The sequence below is a fragment of the Canariomyces notabilis genome (assembly GCF_033297395.1).
Source record: "Canariomyces notabilis strain CBS 508.74 unplaced genomic scaffold N656scaffold_1, whole genome shotgun sequence".
Lineage (NCBI taxonomy): Eukaryota > Fungi > Ascomycota > Sordariomycetes > Sordariales > Chaetomiaceae > Canariomyces > Canariomyces notabilis.
In genome coordinates this window covers 1441107-1466311 of record NW_027041823.1, presented here as the reverse complement: position 1 = coordinate 1466311, position 25205 = coordinate 1441107, and the positions used below count along the sequence as shown (strand labels likewise).

General features: G+C 54.3%; 12 protein-coding genes across 12 annotated transcripts; 6 read left to right on the top strand and 6 right to left on the bottom strand.

The window, feature by feature from the left end:
- Positions 1–967: 967 nt before the first annotated feature.
- On the top strand, positions 968–2161 carry N656DRAFT_699011 (uncharacterized protein; the record flags this gene model as incomplete). Its single annotated transcript, XM_064810755.1, has 2 exons — positions 968–1872; positions 1939–2161. The coding sequence occupies 2 exons, from the start codon at positions 968–970 to the stop codon at positions 2159–2161; spliced, it is 1128 nt and encodes a 375-aa protein (XP_064675011.1).
- A 1151-nt stretch (positions 2162–3312) lies between these two features.
- Positions 3313–4943, top strand: N656DRAFT_773565 (uncharacterized protein). The gene is made up of 2 exons (XM_064814085.1): positions 3313–4296; positions 4398–4943. The coding sequence occupies exons 1-2, from the start codon at positions 3476–3478 to the stop codon at positions 4618–4620; spliced, it is 1044 nt and encodes a 347-aa protein (XP_064675010.1). The 5' UTR covers positions 3313–3475; the 3' UTR covers positions 4621–4943.
- Positions 4944–5397: 454 nt separating this feature from the next.
- N656DRAFT_743741 (ras-like protein ced-10) lies at positions 5398–6851 on the bottom strand. The gene is made up of 6 exons (XM_064812863.1): positions 6338–6851; positions 6237–6269; positions 6109–6167; positions 5854–6034; positions 5553–5788; positions 5398–5484 (listed from the first exon to the last, which is right to left on the bottom strand). The coding sequence occupies exons 1-6, from the start codon at positions 6368–6370 to the stop codon at positions 5421–5423; spliced, it is 606 nt and encodes a 201-aa protein (XP_064675009.1). The 5' UTR covers positions 6371–6851; the 3' UTR covers positions 5398–5420.
- Positions 6852–8808: 1957 nt separating this feature from the next.
- Positions 8809–10404, top strand: N656DRAFT_699849 (uncharacterized protein; the record flags this gene model as incomplete). The annotated part of the gene is made up of 3 exons (XM_064810817.1): positions 8809–9557; positions 9611–10189; positions 10251–10404. 3 exons carry the CDS (start codon positions 8809–8811, stop codon positions 10402–10404), a joined length of 1482 nt encoding a protein of 493 aa, XP_064675008.1.
- N656DRAFT_773559 (SURF1-domain-containing protein) lies at positions 10085–11800 on the bottom strand. Its single transcript, XM_064814084.1, has 4 exons — positions 11451–11800; positions 10833–11354; positions 10621–10726; positions 10085–10531 (listed from the first exon to the last, which is right to left on the bottom strand). The coding sequence occupies exons 1-4, from the start codon at positions 11719–11721 to the stop codon at positions 10432–10434; spliced, it is 999 nt and encodes a 332-aa protein (XP_064675007.1). The 5' UTR covers positions 11722–11800; the 3' UTR covers positions 10085–10431.
- Positions 11801–12023: 223 nt separating this feature from the next.
- On the top strand, positions 12024–14158 carry N656DRAFT_743733 (UBX-domain-containing protein). Its single transcript, XM_064812862.1, has 5 exons — positions 12024–12414; positions 12472–12524; positions 12587–12705; positions 12767–13904; positions 13970–14158. Exons 1-5 carry the CDS (start codon positions 12333–12335, stop codon positions 14009–14011), a joined length of 1434 nt encoding a protein of 477 aa, XP_064675006.1. The 5' UTR covers positions 12024–12332; the 3' UTR covers positions 14012–14158.
- N656DRAFT_773556 (uncharacterized protein) lies at positions 13979–14935 on the bottom strand. Its single transcript, XM_064814083.1, has 3 exons — positions 14700–14935; positions 14375–14609; positions 13979–14302 (listed from the first exon to the last, which is right to left on the bottom strand). The coding sequence occupies exons 1-3, from the start codon at positions 14909–14911 to the stop codon at positions 14270–14272; spliced, it is 480 nt and encodes a 159-aa protein (XP_064675005.1). The 5' UTR covers positions 14912–14935; the 3' UTR covers positions 13979–14269.
- Positions 14936–15356: 421 nt separating this feature from the next.
- On the bottom strand, positions 15357–16524 carry N656DRAFT_743727 (uncharacterized protein; the record flags this gene model as incomplete). The annotated part of the gene is made up of 2 exons (XM_064812861.1): positions 16040–16524; positions 15357–15976 (listed from the first exon to the last, which is right to left on the bottom strand). Exons 1-2 carry the CDS (start codon positions 16401–16403, stop codon positions 15357–15359), a joined length of 984 nt encoding a protein of 327 aa, XP_064675004.1. The 5' UTR covers positions 16404–16524.
- Positions 16525–16919: 395 nt separating this feature from the next.
- Positions 16920–17552, bottom strand: N656DRAFT_793912 (uncharacterized protein; the record flags this gene model as incomplete). The annotated part of the gene is made up of 3 exons (XM_064817213.1): positions 16920–17099; positions 17156–17322; positions 17375–17552. 3 exons carry the CDS (start codon positions 17550–17552, stop codon positions 16920–16922), a joined length of 525 nt encoding a protein of 174 aa, XP_064675003.1.
- A 1159-nt stretch (positions 17553–18711) lies between these two features.
- Positions 18712–20453, top strand: N656DRAFT_825570 (uncharacterized protein; the record flags this gene model as incomplete). Its single annotated transcript, XM_064818450.1, has 2 exons — positions 18712–18745; positions 18994–20453. The coding sequence occupies 2 exons, from the start codon at positions 18712–18714 to the stop codon at positions 20247–20249; spliced, it is 1290 nt and encodes a 429-aa protein (XP_064675002.1). The 3' UTR covers positions 20250–20453.
- Positions 20454–20813: 360 nt separating this feature from the next.
- N656DRAFT_773553 (uncharacterized protein) lies at positions 20814–22231 on the top strand. The gene has a single exon (XM_064814082.1). It carries the CDS (start codon positions 21087–21089, stop codon positions 21885–21887), a length of 801 nt encoding a protein of 266 aa, XP_064675001.1. The 5' UTR covers positions 20814–21086; the 3' UTR covers positions 21888–22231.
- N656DRAFT_786183 (uncharacterized protein) lies at positions 22197–24944 on the bottom strand (the record flags this gene model as incomplete). The annotated part of the gene is made up of 3 exons (XM_064816500.1): positions 22197–23332; positions 23390–23819; positions 23889–24944. 3 exons carry the CDS (start codon positions 24942–24944, stop codon positions 22197–22199), a joined length of 2622 nt encoding a protein of 873 aa, XP_064675000.1.
- Between the last annotated feature and the right edge of the window lie 261 nt (positions 24945–25205).

The following is a 25205-nucleotide window of genomic DNA, read 5'->3' as shown; positions in this document are numbered from 1 at the left end:
TTGTTGGAGAGAAACCTGAGTTGACCTGCCTTGCCCTGGGGAGGGATGCTTTTGGTGAAGTTGACATGGTCCTCTGTCAAGAGCGAAAGTCCAGTGGCTGAAACTTGTCAAACGCTTTACTTTTGAAGCAGCTGGTTTCGGAAACCGTCGTCTGCTGACTCTGCTCAGCTAGCGGCCCGCTTTGGCCAGGCGGGGCTCTTGTTCTTGCGTCAGGTGTGTGATTACGTAGTTTGGGGCCGGGGTCTGAGGATCCCCTGCTACAGTCTAACCTGCACATAAGAATCAAGTCCGGAACCCCAATTTTGATTCCTATACCCAGGTTATTCTTACTCCCAGGTACATACATACCCTAACCCAGGCCAAAAGTTGCCCAAATCGGGGCCAAAATGCCTACTTTCAGGGTTAAATGTTCAGTCCCCCAGCCCCAATCAGGGGTTCACCATACTTTCGCCCACTTGTATATAAGAATAAACCTGAATTTTATATGGGTTACTAAGCAAAATTTGTAAGAATAAGTCTGTTTCCCAGGTTATTCTTATTTGCCATACAAAATGGCTCGGGAACCCCAATTTTGATTCCTATACCCAGGTTATTCTTATGTCTCGTATTCTCATGTGCAGGTTATACCGTAGTTATCTTGGCATTCTTTTGTTTGTGGAATTGTGACCTGTTGACGCCACCCACTTCGAGGAGCTCTTCGTCAATCAAAGACCAACCAGCAAGACAGGATTCCTACACATAACTCCGGCAGGTCCGGCCCTCCCGGCGTACGATTCGCACCTCTTGACCTCTTCGATCCGACCATTAACCACTCCAATTTTGCAAACCTAACGCAGAAAAATCAACTCTTTCCATTCGTTTCACCTTCCTTTGCGAACACGACAAAACCCTCGATTTGGCTTGCTACCCGACGACGTTTGACATTCTTTTCCACTACTGCTCTCGACCTTAGGTGATTGTTTGCACTATGTTGCTACGAACAATCACGCTGGCGGCGGGCTTCTTGGCCCTCCCGGCGACTCAAGCTTTCCTACTCCCGCCCGAAGTCAGGCCCGTGGATATCCAAGTTCACAAGGCTTTCGGCCCTGATATGTCCGATGTCCAAGTGGTTAACGTCGAATGCCCCAGCTGCCCCGTCGTGGAGAAGAGCAAGCACGGCAATAGCATCAAGGTGAAGACCCACCGGCCGAACCACCTCGGACTCGGCTTCTACATTGATAATCGCGGGAGGGACCGCCTTATGGTCAACAATTTCGAGCTGTATCCGTCAGCCGATCCTCTGCACAGTTTCGTTGCCCTGCAGGTTCTCGACGCGAAGAAGGAGCATCACGATGGCAGCAGAAAAGCCGAGCCACAGCAGCTTGGCTACACCCTGCAGGCGTCGACCACAATGAGAGACGCCGACGGCGGACTTGAGCTTGTCGAGCTCAACCTGCAGATCCTCGAGGTTGGCTACACCTTTGTCAGCGGCATACCCAACGTCAAGATTATGCTTGTCAAGGACCGCAACAATCGCCTAGCTATCGCGCACATCGAGAAGACCCCGTCGACGTTACCGCTAGGACCAGAGACGGAGCGCCCGCAAGGGTGCGACACAATTCTGTGCAAGCTCATGGCTGCCGCCAAGGAGCAGGTTGGGAAGCTGAAGACGTTCCGGCCCTGCCGCGGCGGACACATGAAGGGCGGCATGCGACCCCATCGCTACCATCCCCGCCCCCGCCCTCACCCGCATCACCATCACGGTTCCGCTGGCGGCGGCCACTGGCGCGCCGAGTATCGTCACCATAGCTGGGGCCAGCTGTTCAAGAACGTAGGCTCGCATATCGTTCTCCCGATCCTTGTTGGCATCATTGCCGGCGTGACTATCAGCTTGTAAGTTTGGACTCGCGCAATGTTCCACGCCGTCGTTTGTTCTTTGCGACTAACCGGAACCCCCAGGATTGGAATGGCGGTCGGCACCATGATTGTTTCTCTGTGGCGCCTATTCTTCCGCCGTCGCGGCCATCGCCATCATCATCACCATCACCACGCCGGACGGGCTCATCACAAAGCGCCACAGAAGGAGGCGTTGGCCGATGAGGAGAAGTCAGGCTTGATGGAGCACCAGGACCCGCCTCCGTCGTACGAGGAGGAAGAGGTAGCCAAGACTGCAGAAGTCTAGTTGAGGATTGGGTTGGAGGAATCTGGACCTGGTGTACGAGAATGGAGAGTGGGCATAGGCACAGACAGCATGGACTAGATTGCAACACAGCTGGAGCAGGCGTTTCGGGATAGGCACAAGGTTTTGGGAATGGGCGGTTTTCTTTGCTGGCGGTGCCTGTCACTCTTTACAGCATCTCAGATGGGTTTGTTCCTGGTTTCTGATTTCTTCCTTTCTCCTTTGCTCTACGAGAAGGCGAATACCCTGGAAATACCCACATTCCTTCAGCGCTAGTAAGTCAGGAAACAGCGTTCTTTTCTTTACGTGCGTTGGGTCAGAAGATCCAAACTTGTCAACGACCTAATAGGCGTATAACAGATATGTACTGTACCTTAGTAACTAAGGAACATAGGCACATAAGATACCTACCTCGGCCTCACCTCTCACCCCGGCAACTTGCAAGTATGGGGCATCATGCATAGTATCATTGCCGTGGAGCTGCAATTCGCAACAGCTGTACCGAAATGCACAGTAAGCATGCGAGTAAGCTTTGGCATATACAATACCTACATACGTAAGGTAGTTTAACCCTGCATGCCGAGGCGACGAAACTCCTTCCGAGAAGCACAACCGTGTGGAGACCAACTGAGAACGGGACTCGGAACTTACTCGCGTAGGCTGGAGCTTCGCAATTCGGCTCGTTCCGCTGCAGTGGGTGGCCGCGGTATGGGCCGCATTCTGCATTTCCACTAGCGTAAGTTACGCTCCGTACAGTACATTAGCGATACATACAGATCGGTAAGCATGAGCCTTATCTTATAAGTAATACCCCCACAATACGGAGGTTGGGGCCAAAAGTAATTGACAGCTTCCTGCTGGTGCCAAGCCTGTCAACGTGTGAGAAGCTAGAGGACGAGAGACGTACTGTATTTTCTATGGGGATAGCGTTCCCTCGTAGATCCCACCTAAGACGGGTTGCAGTGGGCACTGACATGGCCCTGTAAATGGCCCTGTAAGTGGGCTTGACTATAGTGGATTGCAGTGGCCAGTGTAGGTGGCTCGGCTAGACTGTGCGAATCTTACTGTATTATGGGCTTGGCAGTCTTGGCAAGAGGAAGTTGTCAATTTCTTTTGGCCCCAACCTCTGTAATTCTCCCGCCTTTGGGAGAGACTGGCAGAAAAATACCACAGATTGCACCCAGCTAACTACCTAATTCAAAACAATATTCTCCAAGAATCATCTTGACCATTGTTCTTGCCAAAATCTAGATCATTTTCTAAAACTGCAACCATTGATTCCATTTCCTCCCGTATCATAACCAATTATCAGAAGCCATGGCAAAGTTCTCCAAGAAAAGACAGCGCACCTCGGACGAGGATGCCGCCGATGACCACGACGCGGCGCCAATTGTGAAGAAGAACAAGCTCGACAGCGCTGGCAATGCCAAAGCTACCAAGAAGGGATTCAAAACGAAGGAGCCTGGTTCTGAACCAGCCCTGGCAGACGGCGCTTCCGAACCCAAACCGGAGAAGAAGGAGAAGAAGAAGGACAAGAAGGACAAAACAGGCAAGAAGGAAAAGAAGGACAGAGTGAAGAAGAAGAAGGGTGAGAAGGAGCAAAATAAACACACAGAGGCGGAAATTGAGCCAGGCACCACCAACCTTGCAATCCGTACCGCTCCAGAGGCCGCCGCTGCTGCTAGCGAGGACACGTCTGAAAGACCCCAAGCCCAGGACTCCGAAACCCACGAGCGCTCGGACAGCAAGAGCAGAGATGACGACAAGAGCAAGGAGAAGAAAAAGAAGAAGAAGAAGGAGAAGAAGGAAAAAACCAAGCAAACCGCCACCCAGCAATCAACACCCCAAGACGATGAGGATACTATCACCGGCGGCGAGGGTAAACAAACCCGGTTCATCTGCTTCGTGGGCAACTTGCCATTCACGGCCAGCCGGGCGGCGGTGGAGCGCCACTTTTCCTCGCTATCCCCGATTTCTGTGCGCTTACTGACGCAGCGCGACGACCCTTCCAAGTCGCGGGGCATCGCCTTCGTCGAGTTTGGGCGCTACGACCACATGAAGACGTGCCTGGCCAAATTCCACCACACTGAGTTCGACGACGGCATCTCCCCCCCGCGCAGGATCAATGTCGAGTTGACGTACGTATATTTCCCTTTCCCCCGCTCTCCCTTCTTATTCATTCACTCCCTCACTGTCTGTATAACAACGTGCTGACGATGGTGGTCTATGGACATTGTAGCGCTGGTGGGGGAGGCAAGACGGCGGCACGCCGCGACAAGATCAAAGAGAAGAACGCCAAGCTCAACGAGGAGCGGGCGCAGAGGATCAAGAAGGAGAAGGAGAAGGAGAAGGGCGAGGCGGCAGGCAATGACACACATGGCGGCAAGACGCAGGAGCAGCGCGACGAGGAGGCCATCCACCCGAGTCGTCGGTCCAGGGTTCCATATGGGCAGCAGAAATGAGGGGCGAGCAAGGGGAGCAAGTCGGTTAAACGAGGCGGATCGAGATGTGTCTGGTGGGGACCTCGCGGAGGATACGGTCAACCCACTTTATCCAGCAGTTGATATCTCATGAGATACCCCTGTGTTTTCCTCTCAGTCTGTTTTTCACACATGCTCCGTGCCACCAGAAGTAGGGAGGAAGGCAGGCAGACATCAGTCGGTGCAGCAAAAAGACTGAAACAGCTTTCGCATTTAAACCGTATAATCATCATGTCCACCACCACCGAGACAACTGCCGTCCCTGTAACCCGGGAGATTCGCTTCAGTTAGGTACAGTGGAGAAAACAGAAATGAAAAACGGCCCGGGGAGACTCCCTGGGTCGGTGACAATGAAAACCTGTCACCTTGCAGCGTGAAGGATATAGCAGAGGGCGTTACTAAACCATGCAGCGGGAACACTGGCATCCACGGCCCGCCCAAATCTCATCCAGGAAAGCGCGGAAAAGGCGGTGTAACAGGCAAGCTCTGGGAAGAGAATGTCCCGCCAGTATATGATTGTTCTCCCATAGCCCCTAGCGAGCTCCGGAACAAGTTCGATCCTGTCAGTTGCAAAGTAGCTGGTATGTACTAGCCCGGCATGCCGCCTAATACCCAGGCGCACCAATGTGAGTCGGGAAAGTGTCGTCGCGTACGGTGTTGTCGCGTGCAAACCACCCCAACCATTGAATGTATGTAGTGCCAGCATGATGGGGAGAAAGTCGCTCGCCGTTCGCCGTTCGTCGTTCGCACCAGTCGGCCGGCACCTTTGTGGACGTGGACAACTACAGAACCGTGCACTTGGACGACTTCTTCTTGGTTTTGTTGGCTTCGGGTTTAAGGACAGCCCTGCATTGCTGGTCAGCTTCGATGCGCCCCCTTGTCCAACGAACGTTGCATGTAGTAAAATCCTTTACCTGATGGCGTTGTCGAAGACGGTCTTTAGGCCAACTTGAGTCAGAGCGGAGCACTCATTGTAGTAGGCTGCCCCGATCTTATCTTTGAGATCATTCCCCATGTCCCACGAGATCCCCTCGACGCCAAATTGCTGCTTCAGCTTCGCGACAGTCTCCGGGTCATTCCGTTTATCCAGCTTGGTGCCGACCAGGACGATTGGGACGTTCGGCGCATGGTGGGTGATCTCTGGATACCACTGCAAACCAGCAGTCAGGCTCTGCACGAACGGCAACTGCCATCTTCCAAGTGGTGTCTACTAACCTTTGCGAGGACGTTGTCAAATGAGGGTGGGCTGACCACAGAGAAGCAGATGATAAAGACGTCGGTTTGGGGGTACGAGAGCGGCCGCAGCCTGTCGTAGTCTTCTTGTCCAGCTGTGTCCCACAATCCCAAGCTTACTTCTTTGCCGTCGACGGTCACCTCAGCCGAATAGTTGTCGAAACTTGTGCACACACGTTAGGACCAGCTTGAAGCAGCCTAGTTTGGCTGTCGGCATAGCGGGAGAGATTCACATACACTGTGGGGATGTATTCGCTAGGGAAAGCATTCGTTGTGTACGAGATGAGCATGCAAGTCTACAGCTCGTTCGTCAGCGCGCGGCGACCTCCTTTCTGGGACAGCGGCCGATCCAACATTGTCCTTACCTTGCCTACAGCACCATCACCTGTCACAACACACTATCAGAGCGGAAGCAGATGGTTAGCCTTAGTGGCATTGAGAAATGACATTGAAACTGGCAACCAACCTTGATTGAAGCCATCTTGGGCCTGTCGGTCATGTCTCAAACAAGCGGTCGAATAAGGATTCACTCGGCGCTGTTCGGTGGGTGGTGTTGAGGTCCGGGAAGGAGCAGACTAGGTCAGTTGTGGCAGGGTTGCAAGGGAGTAGGCGAAGCAAAAAGTAGTCAGGGGAGAAATGCTCTGCAAACTCCGGCCGCGGCTTGGATGCGGTTCGGTTGGTGATGATCTGAAGCTGGGGATGGAAGAAGAGTCGGAAGCGAAGCTGCACAGACAAAGTTAGAAAAGGCTTTGATACGGACCGGAAGGTTTGCGTGCCGGGCCAGGGTAAGTAGGTAGGTAGGTGAAGGCAGTTGAGTGGTGTGTGAAATGGATCACTGAGAGGACTGCAGTTTATGGAAGAAGCAGGCGAGCGGACTGGAGTGGCTACCGCCCCCCCCTCCTCTTCAACCCCCAGATCGGGACGGGTAAGTTGAGATAAAGAGGCGCACTGTGTTGGAGCAGACAAAGCTCCTGGCCACTGGGGCTGTTCAGAGCACCAGTGGCGTGCCTCATGCTGAGGAGGTCGAGCGTGCAGCGGGATTCGTAGTGGAGACCTGCCCTGTTCGCACGGCGCACCATCGTCTTGGCAGCAATGTCCTGTTTGGCGGTTGTCTTTACCATTGGGTGCAAGGGGTTGTCTTCAGACACTTTCGGCGTCAACCGCCTCGGACAGTTGAAACGATTGGGAGGGAATGGATGACGGTCAGTTTACCGGCAATCGAAGAGACGCAGGCTCCAAAGGCTTCGTTGATGTGTGATGATCCAGTTCGAGCGCGACTCCGTCTTGCAACGCCATTCGCCTCGATTGTCGCTTGCAATCAGGGCCGAAAAGCCTGATAGTAGTTGTGTGGTGTATGTAAGGTAGTTGATACATGAAAACAAATCTGGAACTTACCTTCTTTGTATACTAGGTGTCGAATTGATTCTCCCAAGGCTCTATTCGTATAAGTTCCGTTACTACAGCCTCTTTCTGACTGGAACGCGTCGTGATAATTCGATGAGGGCCGGCAGGGATCGGCTTGTCGGTACTGCACTGTATGTCACGTTCAAATATTCTAAGAGTTAGGTAAGTTCAAAGTTACCTTGGTGGAGAACGAGGGTTTAGAGAGAAATGTTTCAAGCAAGCCAGCTAACCCGACAAGATACAGCGGTGAGACTGCGAAAGGCTGCCTTGACACGTAGATCTTGGTGCTGGGAAAGGGTTGCAATGGCTCCTGAAACTACCTCTGGGTTACCCCAAGTATGCACTCGAAACAATAGGAAGAGCAGGTTTCGCTGCCCAGATTCCGGCAGGATGGGTAAGAGGACTGTCGTACAACGTGGGCTGATGTCCATTCCAATATCGTGGCATGGGGCGACGGGTTTGACTTGTTCGATGACAGTGAGTCAAAGTTAAGGTATCGGCCGCTGTCACATTGGCCGAGGTCTGTAACGTAGAGGCTCCTGGGAATGGATGCCCGTAACAAGCTCTACGCAGCCGCCTAGACCGGCCAAGCGGGTAGCCCAGAGCGGAAACACTACTCTCCTCATTTGTCCATTTCCATCAAGAGAGCCTGTGACAATCCTCGACTGTGCCGCCCCAAATTAAGGTTGGGTCTGTGTAAAGGGGCCGCCGACCAGAAGCCCTACACCACAGTCCTACCAGACCGGTTCCCAAACCCGCTGGTGGTCCACAAGACGCTTGGGCGTTATCTGTCAGGAGCCGTCCGGCGGCCACAGAGACTGGAAAGACAGCATTGTGATCGAGGCTATTGGTTACATGTAACCCTGCTATATACAAAATGTGGTCCAGATGTCCCGCTGTGATGAAAGAATGAGGTATTCGTCAACAAAATGCTTCATACATATAGGGCACAGTCAGGTATGAATTACTGACCACACGGGCCCACCTGCAGTGTATGGAAGGACAAAGCTGGGAGCAACTTAACGGCAAGAGTATGAAGATGCGTGGGCTCGAGATGCTGCAATCCTCTTAGGTTTCTCGCCCGCTGGGCAAGAACTTCCACATAGCACCCGCCAACTGAGGAGATAAGGTTAGACAGATGGCCTACAGGTTTGTTTAGCACCCCTTGAAACCGTCTCTGATGCTGTTAGAGTGTACAGTACGTACTGTCAGAGACTCAGAGTGCGGTTTTGGCAGGCCAAGCTGGTGTGGATTTTGTAGCACATGCAGGGAGCCCTTGCAGCGTTATCATAGCAGCATAGCTTATCGACGGGCAGCCCCACCGTGAACCGGGGTGTGCGGGAAGCCTTCCCGAAGCGCGTCATGCCTGCCATGCCCAGCAACAATTGCAGGTTGAAGAACTGCCAAAGACTCGTTCTTTCAGTATAACAGACGCAACGGCAAAACTCATCATCGAGACGGTTTCTTTAGAGGAGCAGAACCGTTTCAATGTGTTTCTTATCCTAGCAGCGCGAATCTCGAAGACCAACCGAAATGGCTCGAGAAAGTCGTCGCCCAGACGCGACGCCTACCCGGCGGGCCTCGAGTGCCGAACCGTCGGCATCCATTGCCCGGCGGTCAATTATCAAAACTCCTGGAAGTCAAGCACGCGGGCTGGAGCGGTTACAGGGTCTCTCGGCGTCGGGCAGGAAGATGGTGCCCTTGACGGCAACCCCTCACGGGCGTGCCGCCCTGCGAACCATCGACTCGCGCCGGGCTGCCTTCACCCCTCATCGCGCCCGCCGAAAGAGCCTGCGTGAGGTGCGCGACTCGCCGCGGGATTTCCTACTTTCCTTGGGCCGGGTCTTGGCGCGCAACACCGAAGTCATCACAACATCATCGTCATCGCCAGATGAGCAGAGGGAAGCAGACTCGGGTGCTGCCAACGACTCGACTCTCAGCATGATTCAAGACGATGACGATGACGAGCTCCCGAAGCGCCCGCGGCTCTCTCTCCCTATTGACGAGGAGGACGACAGCGACGATCTCCAGCCTCATCGCTCCGTCGTTTTTGACGACGAGAATTTTACGATGCAGTCCATCGAGATGCCGCGCCGAGCTGTTAGCGAGCAGCCAGGCGGCCGCGTCTCCATCGGGAGCGCGCGCATGAGTGACTACTTCAACACAAACGACATGTTGCACAGCGAGGATGTCGGGATCGACTCGGGCTTCTTCCCGCCAACCGCTGTATTAGAGGAGGACGATATCACCATGGGCCCCGAAGGCCTTGTGTCCCCCGAACGGTAATGCTATTTGCCTTGGACGTCTTGTGGGAAACACGTTAACCGAGCTCTAGCCTCGATTCGGACCCTGCCCGTCGCGATATTGGCCGTATGAGCGATTTTGGGATTGAGATACCAGTCAATGACATTGACGAGAGCACGTTTGTCATGGCGGCTCAAGTCCAAAGCTCACCAGATCGACCTCCTCCTGACCTTGATGGACCGGATACTGGCGAATTTGCGCCCTTGGCCGAGCAGCGCAGCGACGACAATGACGGTGAGGATCTCGGGCCGGTGCCGGTGTTGGAGGAGGAGCCATTAGAAGCCACAAACGAGAGCCCTCGGGGGGAGACGGAAGTTGAGGCTGCAGCCACAGGACGGGCCGAAGGACATGAGTCGAAAAAGCGGGGCATCAAAGTCTCAAAGCACGGTATCGAGTATCCCTCTCTTCCGCCAGCAGTGGTAAAGCGGCTCGCTCAGACATTTGCCAAGACCAGCGGCGCAAAGGGGAAGATCACGCCAGATGCCATGAAGGCCATTATGCAAGCGTCAGACTGGTTCTTTGAGCAGGTGGGTGAGGACCTGCAGGCATACGCAAAACACGCAGGCCGAAAGACGATCGACGAGAGTGATGTGCTCACCCTGATGAAGAGGTATTGTACAGTTTATCGTTGGGTATCTCGTATAATGATGTACATGACTGACACCTTCCAGGCAGCGTCAGATCAACTCACATATTACACCATTCGCTCTCGCCCAACGGCACCTTCCTAGGGAGCTGCTGCAGGAGCTGCGCATGACGCCCCCCTCCGCTCCAAAGAAGCGCCGCAGGGGGAAGGGCGGTGGGGAGGACGAAAAGGTCACCTGAGCTATGGGATGACTCCGCCGGGTGCCGTCACCAGTGTTTGTTCATACGAACACGTCGAGCTACCTCGCTCGATGGCTTCTTGACCACCATATAGAACATGATGGAGGTCGCTACGGCAAGGCCATACCTGCGTCTGTCAGCCGACTGCCGGTCTGATACGGAAAGTATATCAAACCACCGGGGCACAGAGCTGTGCACAGATGATTGAGGCCTTACCAGGTGAAGATATACTGGGCATGGTTGTTGCGCAGATTCACCTCTGCCGGCTTCCCGATGGGGATGCCCTTTTTTTCCATGTCGAGAACCTGGAAATAATCAGGGTCTGGAGCAAAGCGTCAGCATCACCAGTAGTCATAGCCGACTAGAGTCATTCTGCCCGGACCCGTAGCAACAACCTAAGGACAGAACAACGAAAGAAAGAAACTCACCCATAGTCTGTTCAATCCAGACCGGTTGACTCCCGGTCAACTCAGCCATCTGCTTCACGTCGGGAAAGTAAAACTCGCCCTTATCCGGCCTGTTATCGGGCGTAAATAGATTCTTCTTCCACGGCTCCCTCAGCATGCCCTCGACCCTCACTTCCCCCCGGGGCAGGCTGTCCGGGTGCCGCCGGCGCTGATCGGCCAGCTTCTTGGAGACCCAACCCCTGTTGACCAGCACCGTGGTGGCGGAGTCCCCTCCGCGCTCGAGGGGTGTCACGACCAGATAGCCTTGCTCACCGTCGCGCATGCGGGGGCCAACTAGCATCTCCTGGTCATGCCGGAACCGGCCGGTCGTATAGACGCGCCGGTAGTCAAAATCGGTTGCCACGGCGTCGGGGTCTACCCGCGGCGGGAGAGGTAGGGGGTCCCGGACTAGTCGGTCCTCGCACTTGGCGATTAGGTCGGTTTTCCACGCGAGGCGCTTGACTTGCCATGTGCCGAGGATGAAGGCGGTTATGGGGATGATGGCTAGCCATGGAGGTTGGACAGGGGTGGGTTAGCTGGTTGAGCTTGAGACAGGGGATGGGGGAGAGGGTGTGGCTCGGTAAGTTAGGTATTACGTACCGAGGATAATCAGGCCCGGGCCGTGCTTGCGGCCTGCGCGAACGAGCTGCGGCGGGTTGTCGAGAAGCGAGACGAAGTTTGGGTCGTCGGCGGCTTGTCTCGCCCGGCGCGGGGCACTGCTGAAAGGGCGTCGCGGGGCGCTACTAGAGAAGGGACGTCGTGCTGTTGTTGCTGTTGTAGAGGGCGTCCGTTTGGGAATTGGGCTCCATATTGGCCTTGACTGCGTCCGTAAAGGCTTTGCCAGGCTGCATATTACCCCCTTGGCTGCCATGATTCTGGGGATTGTGTAGGTGGGGACGGGAATGTAGAGAGAATCGAGATTTGAGGTCTGACGTTTTCGCGTGTCTTAAGGTAACTTACATACAGTACAGCTAAGGCAACTGACGTTAAGCTGGATGGGAGCTCGGGCCGGGAGTTCGGCTTTGCTTAGGTTGTGGAGTAAGGTAATTCTGGTAACTACTACACTTGGTAACGGCGGGTAACGTGAGCTAATGTTATTGTAAGCTAGGCGCTGCGGCTCACTAAAAGTTACCGCTAGTGGCTTACCTATCTTTACCGTGCATACGGCTCTGAATTACATACCACGCAGCAGCGGCGCCACCACAGGATACTACCCCTTGCTCTAAGCTGTCATCTCCATGCTTCTCACTCAGGCGGTTCCAGGTTCCCGGTATATAAACTCTACTTGCTGTTGCTAAGTACGAGGCTCAGCATATAATTTGCTGTGTTCAGCAATATTCAATCGGTTGAACCCCCGAGCTGAGAGTTGGGTCATATTTTGAGCGGCCTCGGACTCAAAGGGACACCGAGGCGGATTCATCTGAAGCGAGGACCTAAGCAGTGTCTTGGGCTGATTTAGGAAAATCCGTTACCACCGTCACCATGACGTTCTTTCTAGGGTCGCTACAGGAGGGCATTGCTGCTGCCTTGCAACAGGCCAAGTCTGTCGTGTGCTTCGTCACGGGTGAGAGCGTCCTCAGAGGCATTTCACTCATGCATCACTTGCTGACAAAATGAATAGACGGGGCGGACGAGAGCAAGCTGTGGGAACATGAGTTCCTCGCCGAGGAAGAGGTGAGATCGTCAGAAAGCAAGAGCCGCTTTGTTGTAGTGCCTTCTGACTCGAGGAAATCAAGATCGCCTCGCTGCTAGAGTCCCAGTCGGTGGCACTTCGAATGGCAGCTGGATCACAAGAGGAAGGCTTTCTCGCACAGCTCTATCCTATACCTAAGAAACCTACCATTGTGGTAATCAAGTGAGTATCCCTATATGACTTGTCCGCTTGAGAAGCCAACCGGAGCTGAACAGTGGCCCAGGAATGCCCAGTTGAAGGAGTACATTGCTGGCGGCGTGACCAAGGAAGAGTTCATGAGAAGATTGAAGGCAGCACTTGCTCCTGCCGAACTTGTACCGCCCCAAACCCAGCCTGCGACCGCCCCAGCCGGTCCCTCCAATCAAACCACCCGGTCCGGTGACTCCTCAAGCATTCCTGATCAAGCCAGTCCGCCACCCCCAGATGAGTCACGTGTCCAGGCACTCTTAGCTGAGAGAGCCGCGAGGCTTTCTGAGAAGAAGAGAAAAGACGAAGAAGAGGCCAAGCGGCAGCGTGCTGAAAAGGCCAAAGCCAAAGCCGAGGCCGAGACCGCCGGGTTGAGGAAGCACGATCCGCAGAGCCAGCATGCCGAAACCCTGCGAAAAAAGCAGAGAGAAGCACGCGAGGAACGGCAACGAATCCTCAAGGCAATCGAGGACGACAAGGCGGCACGCAAAGCTCGTAGAGCGGAATTGGAAGCCGAACGAAAGGCGGCAGAGAACCAGGACACCACCCCGTTTGCTCCCGCGAGCCAGCTCTTCCCGTCGTCAGGCAAGCTTAGCGAGCACTGCTCCCTCCAGGTGCGACTGCTCGACGGCTCCACGATCCGCAGCCGCTTCTCCAGCGACGAGACGCTGAAGGACGTGCGGCAATGGGTCGACAGCACACGCAAGGACGGCAAGCAACCTTACACATTCAAGGTGCTTCTAACCCCGTTGCCGAGCAAGAGGATCGACGTGACCGAGGAGAGCCAGTCCCTCCGGGCGCTGGAGCTTGCGCCTTCATCGACACTGATCCTCGTTCCCGTGCCAAAGTACACGGCTGCTTACTCTAATCCATCGAGTGGTGCAGCAGAGCCGCAGGGCAACGTGTTCCAGCGGATTATTGCCTATATCCTTGCCGTCATCACACGCTTTTTCGGCACCGTCTTTGCTTTCTTTTCAACCTTGTTCAGCACGGCAGGGCAGCAGCCCCCAGCAGCAGCAGCATCCGAGCCTGCCGTTGCTAGCACCTCGCAGAGCCGAACTGGTGGTGGTGCTGATGCGGCTCCTCCTACGCGGCGGAGTGGCCCGCGGATAGCCGGACTCGTCCACCCGGAAGAGAAGCGACGGCGGGAGCAGCAATACTACAATGGAAATTCGGTAAGCATCACATATGATCTCACGGCCTGCCGCCGCTGGCAGGAGGCCAAGCTAATCATTTACAGACTAACTTCCAGTCTAATCCCGATGATGGTGATGAAGAGTAGATGTAATCTTGATTACCGATGTGCGGGGCTGTTCACCCCCTCCCGCGAAGGGCCAGCAAGAGTCCAGCTGAGTGGAATGCTTGTCTCGCTCAGTTGTATTTGTACAATACACTTATTTCAGGGCCAAAATACCACCCTCAACCCCCGGCTAATGCTTGACGTGTCTGTCTATTGTCCTTCCCTGCGTAGATACACCTCCAGTCCGTCACCCTTTCCCCGAGCCATCCATTCAAACTCCGACAGTGTCAATGTCAGGGCTCAGTAGTGGCTAGCCGCAGCCTGGCAGGCTTTCTGTACACATCGTCAGCAGCGGGCCTAGCAAAACACCACCAGGGGAAGGTGTAGGTGCAAACGCGAACATACCAGCTGCTCCAGATACCAACCGCAGATGGACATGTTGCCGCCATGCTCGTCCATGCACTTGGTGAACTGCTCCGTCGCGCCCGCGCAGTTGTTGCCCCAGGTGCTGTTATTGGAGGTCTGGGGCGCGGCCTGCGCCTGGGTCGACTGCGCCGGCTCGCTGCTGCTGCCGCCACCAAAGATGCTGCTGATGCCGTTGCCGACCACGTGGCCGATGGAGGAGCCGATCGCGACGCCGCTGTTTTACCATGTCAGTTTCCACATCTTTGCTGTCCCTGTTGGGTTTCCAAAACTTTAACAGTTACAAGAAAGGAGAAAAGGGACGTACGCCGCTGTGCTGGCCATCTGGCCTAGAAGGCCCGGGCCCTGGGAGGCAGTCGGGGCCTGAGGGGCGACCGCCGAGGGAGCAGCGGCAGCTGGAGGGGCGTATGTCGTTGCCGGCCGGGTCTGCTGCTGCTGGGTGGGAGGAGCGGGCGCGCGGGCGGGGACGGTAGGGCGGGCGGGAGCCCGAGCGGTTGATCCTCTTGACTGGCGAGGCATTGTGTGGAATGTGGGAGTTGTCGTCGAGTGTTGTGTGGTGGTCAACGAGCGATGGGTGTTGGGACAGTTAACTCTTGAGACTGAGTCGTTGGTTTTGGAAGTCTCGATATTTGCCGGAGGTCCCTGGAATGGTCGATCGGAGTTTAGCATTGTCCACTCAGGATGCTTCCTCTTTCCGGCGTACTGTGCGGACCGTGTAAATTCGCACTGTAACACTAGAAGCCAATCGAAGCTGCATTGCAACCCTAACCCCAGCAACGGTATGTACTGTACTCTGTACTGTACAGTACAAGTGTGGCCGGTCCTCATAAAGATAAAGTACGGAATCTTTCAAAAACGACTCTCCTAAAAACTGCTATTGTAATGGCTATTGTAATGGCTATTGTAATGGCTATTGTAATGAAGAGTAAGGAGCTATACCTATACTGTTTCTATACTCATAGTCTCAGAATAACAGCGCATCGAGATATCTAAAATCCTCCCCCATGTTTGGGCCCCTGGCCCCTATCACCCCCAAGAAGCCGCTATCATTCGCCGTACCGTAGCGGATGAGAATACCGGCCTTACCTGCCAACTTGACAAGCCGTTCTTGAGACTCGGACAAGCCACCGGTTTGAGATCTCAAGGCCCTCCAAAATGCATCCCTCAACTCTTCCGCTTCATCCAGCCATTTCCATCCATTTGAAGTCATGCTGCCGAGAGCGTTCTCCAGCGCGTAGAGAGCGAAGCCAAATGGTAGGATAGTTGCTCCGGGCCAGTCGACGATGCCCGTGATCTTGCCGCTCTCGGTGTCGACCAGGATGTTCATCTCATTCAAATCGCTATGTGTAAGGACTACCGGATAGCAACCGTCGAGAAGAGCAGGTAGGGCGGCTTGTATCTCGGTGACGACTGTCAGGAATCGTTCCGGAAGCGTATTAGCAAGATTGTTAAACCTATCGTAGCATTCGGTAATGATGGCAGACATGTCGGCCAATCCTGAACTTGTTGGTGTGCCGAATTGCCAGGATTGGGCAAAGAAACTTGTTTGTCTTTTAGCTGACTGGCGCGAAGAGTATAAGGGGTCTTCTACGGACCTTGCCAAGCTGAGCACCATATTTAATTGTTCGGCGGGCGTAAAAGAGGTACGAGCGAGAATGTAGTTCTCTCCAGGAAGCCTGTCCATTTCAGAGGCTGCCAGCTGCGAGCCGTTTGGGTCGCCAACCCATCCAAGCTCAGAGCAGCCGGGCACGACTTCTCCGTGGACTGCTTTGGCTAACGCCAACATTCTCATGTCCAACAAGGCATCCTGCTCTCGGAACTGGATGATCCTGTTATCGCTCGGCCCCGTAATCACAGTGTAGCTGTTCGAGCCTTGAATGTCAGTGGGCCGGTTCCTTTCTCCGTATCTTTGGTAGACAAAGTCGTCACACTGTATTCTGGACGATGACGCCCCGCCCTCCTTGAAGAAAGTGTCAATCGCATTCTCAAGGTTGTAGACAACGAAAGGCATGACCCTCACTTGTACTCGGCGCAGAGATGCAGCCTTCCTTGTTGTATTCAGTCCTTGTTGGATGGAAAGAGAGTCTTTCAGAACTTGAAGCGGTCAAGAGAGCTAGGCGGTGAAGGAGGTTGGGCCAAGGTATGCTCGTTCCCGCATAGCTAATATGTACGTGATGTTACCTCTCTTTCCCTCGCTTTCCTTATTCGGTTATCCCTCCAAAGCGTTCTTCCAGTCTTCGCTTGCTCGTCTTCCAGGCTTGTGGGCTTGTGCGTACACTCGTTAAGTAGCAGCCGTCGAGGCCCTGGATATAATTCTACAGAATCTCAAGTCGCCTGCCTTGCTGGGAATCCTTCAGTGTTGTCCGGCACGCCAGCTGCTGCTGACTTGCTGAAGGCCTTGTAGACCCTACTTCGAGCTGCATCTTAGCCACGACAAAAGCTGGCAGATAACTGCAGCTGGCCTTCTGTTAACCCAGCTTGGACCGACGATTCTATCGTCATAGCCCACGAGACACTGAAACGGTGTTCATTTCTTCTTCTTCGACCCGTTGCGTTTCGGTCGCTTTGGAAGGCTCTCCTCAGCTTGGCTGGGCGTCGTGGAGGTACCCTCCGCTGGGCGTTTCTTCTCTGATGTTTTCGCTGCGGCCTTTGCTCGCTCCCTGGATATGAGCTCAGACAGCTTTTCTTTAAGGTCCTTATTGTCACCCTGTGGCATGTTAGCACGTAATCGTCTGGTCGAGTATCGGCAGCACAATGACTTACAAGATCAGACTTGAGAAAGCGGGCTGCAGCTTCAGTGTTGACAGTGTTCTCTCGCTCTACAGGAGGGGCCTCGGCTTTTTGAAGCTTTTCCATGTATTGCCTAACACGGGTCAACTCTGTGAGGATGGAATGCTCCCTTGTGTCCACCCCATTCAAGCGTAGGGTGGCTGGAGAACCTCGTCAGTGTGATATCAAGAAGGGCGCAGGAGCGGGACTCACAAAAGAGGAGGGATTCTATAGCATAGGTAGCCAGGACATATAGCTTGGCCTTGTCCAGGAGTGGAAGCTTGGAAGAAAGATCCCCGAGGTCGCCGAGAAGGGGCTTCAGCACTTCCTTTGCCTGGTCCAAATCCTGGTCGAGTTGATCGAGTTGGGGAGTGATGTCGCTGAGGTCCATTTTGAAGTTGGATTGTATTCAGTTTCGGATTTATTCAGCTTTCGCAGCTGTGCTAACCAACATAAACACTCTTTTCCACTGTTAGCTCGTTGGTTAGCTTCCTAGATGGTTTGCTTCTTTGTTGATAAAGGTGAAGTTTGCGAACTTGAGATGCTTTTACTATGTAGTTAAGTTTCAACGTTACTGTACGGAGTAGAAACCCTGGACGAGGGTGCCTGCCCGCCGGCTGGGCGCCTTTGCTCGCACCGCTCCGCTCTAATTAGTGGGTCTGTCCGCATGCAGCCCGACTAGGGTTTCGGATTTCAAGGGTCGGCTCGGAATTTCGAAATCGGTTTTGGACTTTCGAAATTCCGAAATTTCAAAACTTTTCAGCTAACCGCTTTCGGAAGGCAGTAGGCCCTTTGGTTAGGGTTGAAGCTGGCATTTCCCCTCAGTTTTTTACCCATCCCAATTTCAATTCCATTACATACAACCCTACTTCCTTACCAACTATATAATCTTACATACTTTACCACCTCTACTTGGAAATTTCTATAGACTTACCATTGCTTTTCACTGTATCCTGGGTGGTAAGAACCCTATTTGGCCTCAGTAACCTAGGATGCCCCACTTTTCCGAAATTTCAACCGTCGCCTGGGTGAAATTCATTTCCAAGAAATGGTTTGAAATTCGAAATTGAAAAAATTCATTCCGAAATCCTAAGCCCGACAACTTGGATCCATCCCTCGGCTGCAGATCGCTGAATGAACCAATCAATTGACGGCTAACGTAAGAATGTTAGCGTGTTTTTCTGCTCTGGGTCCAAAAAATTTGAGAACTTGTTGCTCGCAGACGTCGCTGTCGCCTTCGCCTTCACTCGGGTCCTCCTTTCTGCTATATCGAATTGAACCCTGCCTCAAGCAACAGCGTTCTGCGCCCAAGTTAACCGGAGCTACCGCTGTGCATCCATCCGGCGACTCGATCCGATGCTGCAGTACATGCTCTAGACATCGGCATCTTCCTTCGACTGGCTCCTCGACGAGTTCGCGAGACCACCGCCCCTACCATGCGCTCCCGAGTCCCTCTTTGAACACCGGCAACCTGTATCTCTTTAGGGGCAGCCGCCCGCCAGCGCGGGGGTTTCCGCAAATACCCTACAGACGCCTATCATGGTTTCACAATGACCACGCAGCGGGCCGGGGGGCCAACCAACGGTTGATTGACCTGGAGTTCGCAAGGTCTCCAACAGGTCGACTGCGCGAGAACTTACTGGATTCGTACTTTCTGGAAGACATATCCCGGCTCCAAAGCCCGTCTGTTCCTCGGACTGCTCGAAATACAATACCTGCCCGACTTCGCAATACTCCGGGTCCGTTCGCCGTCCCGCCAGCACCGGCCGTGACCAAGCCCGCGGCAGATGCAAACTTGCCGTCCGAGTTATCGGAACCGCAAGGTGAACCAGGTGAGAAGGGTGGCCACGAAGGGGGCAGTCATGGGCTGGAAAAGCACGAAGATGCTGAGCGAATTCGCTCCAAGATTGCGTTGTGGGACTCGGAAGAGCGGCGAGCCAACGCGCCACCTCCCGTTTTGACTGGTGTGCAGCCGCTCAAGCCTTCGGACCAGATCTACGTCCTGGGCTTGGATTTGGCAGGACGATACATTACTCACAGCCTAGCGGGCTGCCAGACGATCCCTCCTGTTCGCTATCTCCTACACACACGCGGCTTGTGCCGGAAGTGGATCCAAGCCAACGGGCAGCTCACCGTATACCGAGGCCACAATTTCAGCGTGCGCAGCCGTGTCGAAGCCGAGGATATTTCCGGCTTTCCCGAGGAGTCTGTTGATGAGGAAGACATGATCCATAATCTCATCATCACAATACCAGCCGGGCAAGTTGTTCAGGCGCTCGAGCGAATTAAGCATCGGCTTGACCAGCGATCAACCATATGCCTTGTGAACGATGGCCTAGGGGTTGCCGAGGCGCTCATTGAAGCCTACTTTCCTATCGAATCAAGGCGTCCGGTGTTCCTCCTCGGTCATTTCTCGGCGCATCTCGGGCCGGCCGAGGAGGCCTTCTCCGTCTCCGAAGTCCGGCAAGGGAGGCTTTACCTCTCAATCTTCTCACCGCAAGCTCCAGGACCGGCCATGCCTTTCAGGATCAAGCGGCATCCTCCGCCGGAGCGAACAGTCCGAGCAACGCACCTCATCCGCCTTCTGACGGCGATACCCGGGCTCCACGCCTCCGGCTACCCCATGACCAGCTTCTTCAGATACAAGCTGCCGATGATGGCATTCCGGTCGATTGTGGACCCTGTATCGGTGCTGCTGGACTGCACCTATGACAAGCTGCTGACAAACCGGTACGCGAGGCAGCTGATGGACCGGCTCCTGGGAGAGCTCACAGGGGTGGTGGCTGCGCTTCCCGAATTGAGGGACTCGGAGGAGTTCCGGCAGTCGGCAATCGACGCCTCGCTGAGGAAGGACGTGTTCAAGAAACTCCTGGCGCACAGGACGGCCAACACCAGGATGCGCACGCAGATCTCGCGCGGATGGGACACGGATATCGACTTTTTGTCGGGCTACTTTGTCAGGCGTGGCCGGCAGGTGCGGGCCAATGTCACGGCTCTGGATTCCATCATGGGGGCGGTCAAGGCTAAGAACCGGACGGTGACGGACCAAATGGAGGAAGAATTGCCCATGGAGGTCGGGCCGCCATGATACGGTGGGTCTCGTGAATCTGCTGGGCCATGCAGCTCAACTTCTGGATGCGGTGTATAATATAGTTACATAGATGGTTGTATGTAGATCGCTGGCATAGGCGTGGGCGGCTGGCTTGCATGGTATGTACCTATGTAGTAGTGTACCGGCACGACGCTCAAGTTTTTGTATGATATAAAGAGATACCTGTAACTTCAATTGCCTACCTTTTATCTCCTCTGACAGTTCTCCTAGTTACTTGCCTAGGTTCACTCCATTAGTTAGCAAACGCGCTGTATAATGCCTTCAACCTACAGTCCATGTAAGATCAATTCGGGACATCTCAAAAGTCAGAGCAAGCCCCCCATCCACGAAGTAATTATCCCGCGGCTTCCACCCCACTTCGTCCCTCGTCCCTGGTCCAGGCGTTGTGGCTGAAAGTTCGCTGTCTGAGAGTATTCTTATGATCCCATTGGCCGACGCACTTTGAGCCCCTATTAAGGACCTGGGGAACGTGGCTTGAACCAGTGGTGACCCCGGTCTTTCATGTTTCAAAATCCTGCGGCCTTTCCCCAACCGCGCCGCGCGGGCCCGCGGATTGGGCCGACACGGCGACTTGATATCAGCCTAGGTACGCTATCTCCGGAAATATCGGTAGGTACAAGCGGGACAGTAATTTAAACTTAATGCCATCCCCCTAGACATGCAGCTCCCCTCTGGGACTGACTCCTCTTTCTCGGGTGTCCGAGTTTTTCTCGACCTGTTGCGTTGAAGCCGAGCTGCTCACCTCCGCCGGGGACACGATCCGGACCTTTTTCTTTCTCCCCACGGAGTAGTTACGGAGGAGCTGCAGGGGCCATGGTCTTCTTCCCGAGGCGGATGCACGGCGCGCTGCTGCTGTTGCTACTATCCTTCCTGCTACCGCCAGCAACAGCGTTCGATTTCTCATCAGACTGCGTCTCGGACTGCATTTCCGCCTCGAGATGCCGCCCCAGCAACGAGCGTTGTGTATGTGGCGCCGCGAGGAAGATGCTGCTCGACTCGGTCATTAGCTGCATGTACTTCAACTGCAAGTCGGACCTGGTCAACTACGAGGCGGCCTTTTTGGACCCCGTTGAGGAAGGGTGCGCCGACGAGGGGATGAAAATTCCGGCCTCCAAAATCCAGGCCGCCGAGAGATTGGCGAGCAGCTACATCTCTCAACTGCCACGTTCCACAACCACGCCGCCACCGACGACGACGGCCAAGGCACCACCCGCCACCACCACGTCGACGAAGGACTCCCCAAAGCCGACACTGCCGACGACGACCACGCCGAGTTCGACGGCCGAAAAGCCGTCGGAGACGACGTCGGAACCAGAGTCGGACTCAACCACGGAAGAAACCACATCATCTTCCAGCACCTCAACTGCTGTGGACCAGGACGATGGTGCGGTGCCGACATCAACAACCAGTGAAAGTCTTGCTTCGTCAACTGTGGCCTCGCCGCCCCCGGCGCAAGCCACTGAGTCTTCGCCTAGTGCCTCGCCTACGTCGAGACCTCGCTTTGGGGATACCAACCCCTTCGCTACTCCTGACTCTGCCGGTTTCCGGACCCGGGCCTCTTCAGTCTGGCTTGGAGTCTCGGCTATCATTGCATTGATGACTTGGACGGGGTAGATATCTGGCTGTATTATATCATGTATTGATTAGGGAGTGTATAAAGGGTTAATGATGAATAAATAATGAGCAGAGGGGGAAAGGGATGATGCTTATCGGGAGGCGCGTGACGAGGCATTGGGAGGCGTTGGTTGCGGTTGTTGTGTTGTTGATATACCCCGAATTCCTAACAATGAGTGAGATGGGATGGCCCGAATCACAATCGTATCTACGATTACTTTGACGTTGAGGCACGTATGCTACAAAATGATGCCCCTGAGCAATGGGTCAGTAGCTTTACCCTTAAAAACATTACCAGCATCTTCTGGCTCAGGCAACAAAAACCATTACGGGTGCCCCGCCTCTTCCTTGCTCAATGTCAATTTCTTGCAGCATGTCCCGGATCCTGCCCTCTGGCTGCTTTCCTCGAGATGGGACTGGAACCTGCATTTCGAGAAACCGTCTCGCCGTGAGCTCTGCTTGCGCCAGCCGCTGTCTGTCCTCCTCGGACTGAGACTCCGAGCAGGCTGATACAAGGTCTTCATTCCTGTTTTGCAAAGCCACGATGGTTTCGGCTCGACTGATTACATCACGCGGAACACCATTGATTGCCGCACAGAGGATCCCCATGCTGGACGGTCCTCTCCCAGGCAAGAGCCGGTAGAGAAAAGTAATTTGATCCTCGGGATCCTTGGCGTGTGGATCGAGACGAGTGTCCATGTGGGCATATCCCACATCCTTTCCCGCTTTGAGAAAGCCGTTCTCGAATACCTCGTGGAAGTGTGTTCCGGCCAGGACCTTGGGTCTCTCGGCTCCCAGATCGAGAAAGTAGGTCAGGTACGCTGCAAAGAGAGCCGATCCGCTTTCTGCCGTCGTGCCCTTGCCGAATTCGTCAATCAGAAGCAAGCTCCTTCGTGTTGCAAAGTTCATCGAGAAGGCGGCCTGCTTCAGGTCCACCAAAAACGCACTCTCATCGTTGACAACCGTCTCGCGCGTGGCGATCCGTGTTAGGATGCGATCAGTTACCCCGATCGTAGCACGTGTAGCGGGGACGTAGCTCCCCGTATGTGCCAAGTACACAATGAGGGCGACCTGCTTCATGTATACACTTTTGCCCGAATTGTTGGGGCCGGTAAGGATCAGCAAAGAGGGATCCGCTCCTCTTCGGGCACCGCTTACTAGCAGTTCAGCTCCCTGGGGGCCATCGCTGCCGCATCCACCAGCCATGTTGCAGTCGTTAGGGATGAATGCTGGAACCAGAAGCTCTTGAAGAGGATGCCTGCCTTCTGTGATGGCAATCACGTTTGACACCGTCATGGTTGGGGCCACCCAGTTATATTTGTCTGCTGCCTGGGCGAGTGCGAGCAAGCTGTCAAGCTCTCCAAATAACTCTGAAGCACTGATTATGGCGTCTTCGTGCTGCAGGATCGCAGATGCAAGGTCCATGACGACTTGGATCTCCTCGTCTGCTTTCTGTCAGCTTGTGAATATTTCTCAGAAAACCCCGTAGCGCCCAGACTTACCTGCAATGCGAGAGGGAAGGTCGCCGTATTGGGAGTCCAAATCTAACATGAGTCGGTTCTTGTAATACACGACGTCTCCGCTGACAAAGCACATGGTCCACTCATCCTCAGTGTGGGCTTGCCCATGATACACTCCTTCCCCTGTGTTGGGATCGAGTTTGACTGCAATGAGATAGCCTATCTGTGGCATGATGGTGCAGTGAAGGATGTGTTCGGCCGCCCATCTGGGGATATCGCGGGATACCGAGTCTCTGAGGTCAGGGAGCATACGGCACGCGTCCGAGTACTCCCTTTTTAATTCGTCTAGATATTGGCTTATCCCTGGAAAGATCTCGGTGCGGCCGCTCTCCTTGGATAGCTGAAAGTCGATGGTTCGCATGATGATCTCGCCAATGAACAAGAAGCGTCGTTCATCAACTTCGTTAGATATCTATTGGCGTCAATGCTCGCTCTATTGAGATTGGAACCGGGTTCAGATACAATGAGATTCTGTTCTTACCCTGGAGCAAATCGCAACCTCTGATCCCCCCACCAGAGACCGGGTGCCCTGCCTTAACTGGGTAGATACCATCGCAAACCTTAACAAGGCCTTCCAGTCGCCAGTCCGGATGGATAGCTGACCGCGTATCCGATCAACCCCTTTCCTCACGTTAAGCAGTAGTGTTTTGGTATTTTTGAGTTTCCGGAGCTGCATTCGCATGGTCTTCACGCAGTCATGGTTCTTCGCACGTCGCAGGACCTCGATAGTCTTTTGCCGTTCTTGGATTAGATTGAGGTTGGTGCTTGGCCGAAGCAGCATCTGCCGAAGCTTTCTCTTGCCCTGCGCGGAGCAGGCGAGTGCCTGGAGTAAACCAGATACTGACAGGGTCTCTTTGGCTTTAGGTTCAGAGTTGTTGGAAGACCGCGATTGGGGGTTGGGGTGCAACTCCGACTGCAAGATCTGAAGAGATACCAGAGAATCCGCGCTCACAATCATGGTATCTGTGAACGTGTTCATCTTGACTGACCTCACCCGGAAGGCAGTGCTCGCGTTTCCGTCCAGCACTGGGTCCTCAACAGCTCTTCGACGTTCGAGATCATTCAGAACTGCACCGGCACAACCAACGGAGCCGCAACTATCGAGATTTATCGTCTCAGCTAGTCGCATAAGCCTGTTATGGCTAGAAGAGCCGATACACTGGGCGGGTTCCTCTTCTGACGACACAACGTGGAGAGGATCGGGTTTGAGAGGCTCAAGATCAACTTTTGCCAGAGATTCCTTGGCCGCATCATAGTCAAACTGCGCGGAGACGAGGTTACGCAGAATGTAGGAGCCCTGTTCTCTGCGTGAGGCCTCGTCATCATCGTATCGATGAGCATTTCGCTCGAGAAACTCAACCAAATCACTGGGCGCCCGGTTCGGGATTATGACTGAGGTGGGCTGGACCTGCAGCAGGAGGGTGTCTACAGCATCGATGCCACCCATGGCTATGTCTTCCTCAAGCACTAGGACTTCGTCGATGACGCTGTAGTAGGCGCAGCCAACCTTTCCGTCTTTGTCCATGTCGATGGCCATAATGATCTCGCTCAGGATGTCCTGGCGATGGCTGATGCTCCTCTCGTCCTCCGCCAGATCCAAACTCATACCCGAGTTGAACTGCAGATTCGCAAAACCTTCGAGCAAGGGCGGTGCACCATAATGTGAATCGGGGCGGTTTGGAACTACCGCTATCGAAGAACCTGCCGCCGATGCCGAGCCGTTTGGACTCACCAAGCGAGTTGTCGTGCAGGGCCTTGAAAATCTGGGAGAGGCGAAAGCTGTTCCGAAGTCTCTGGA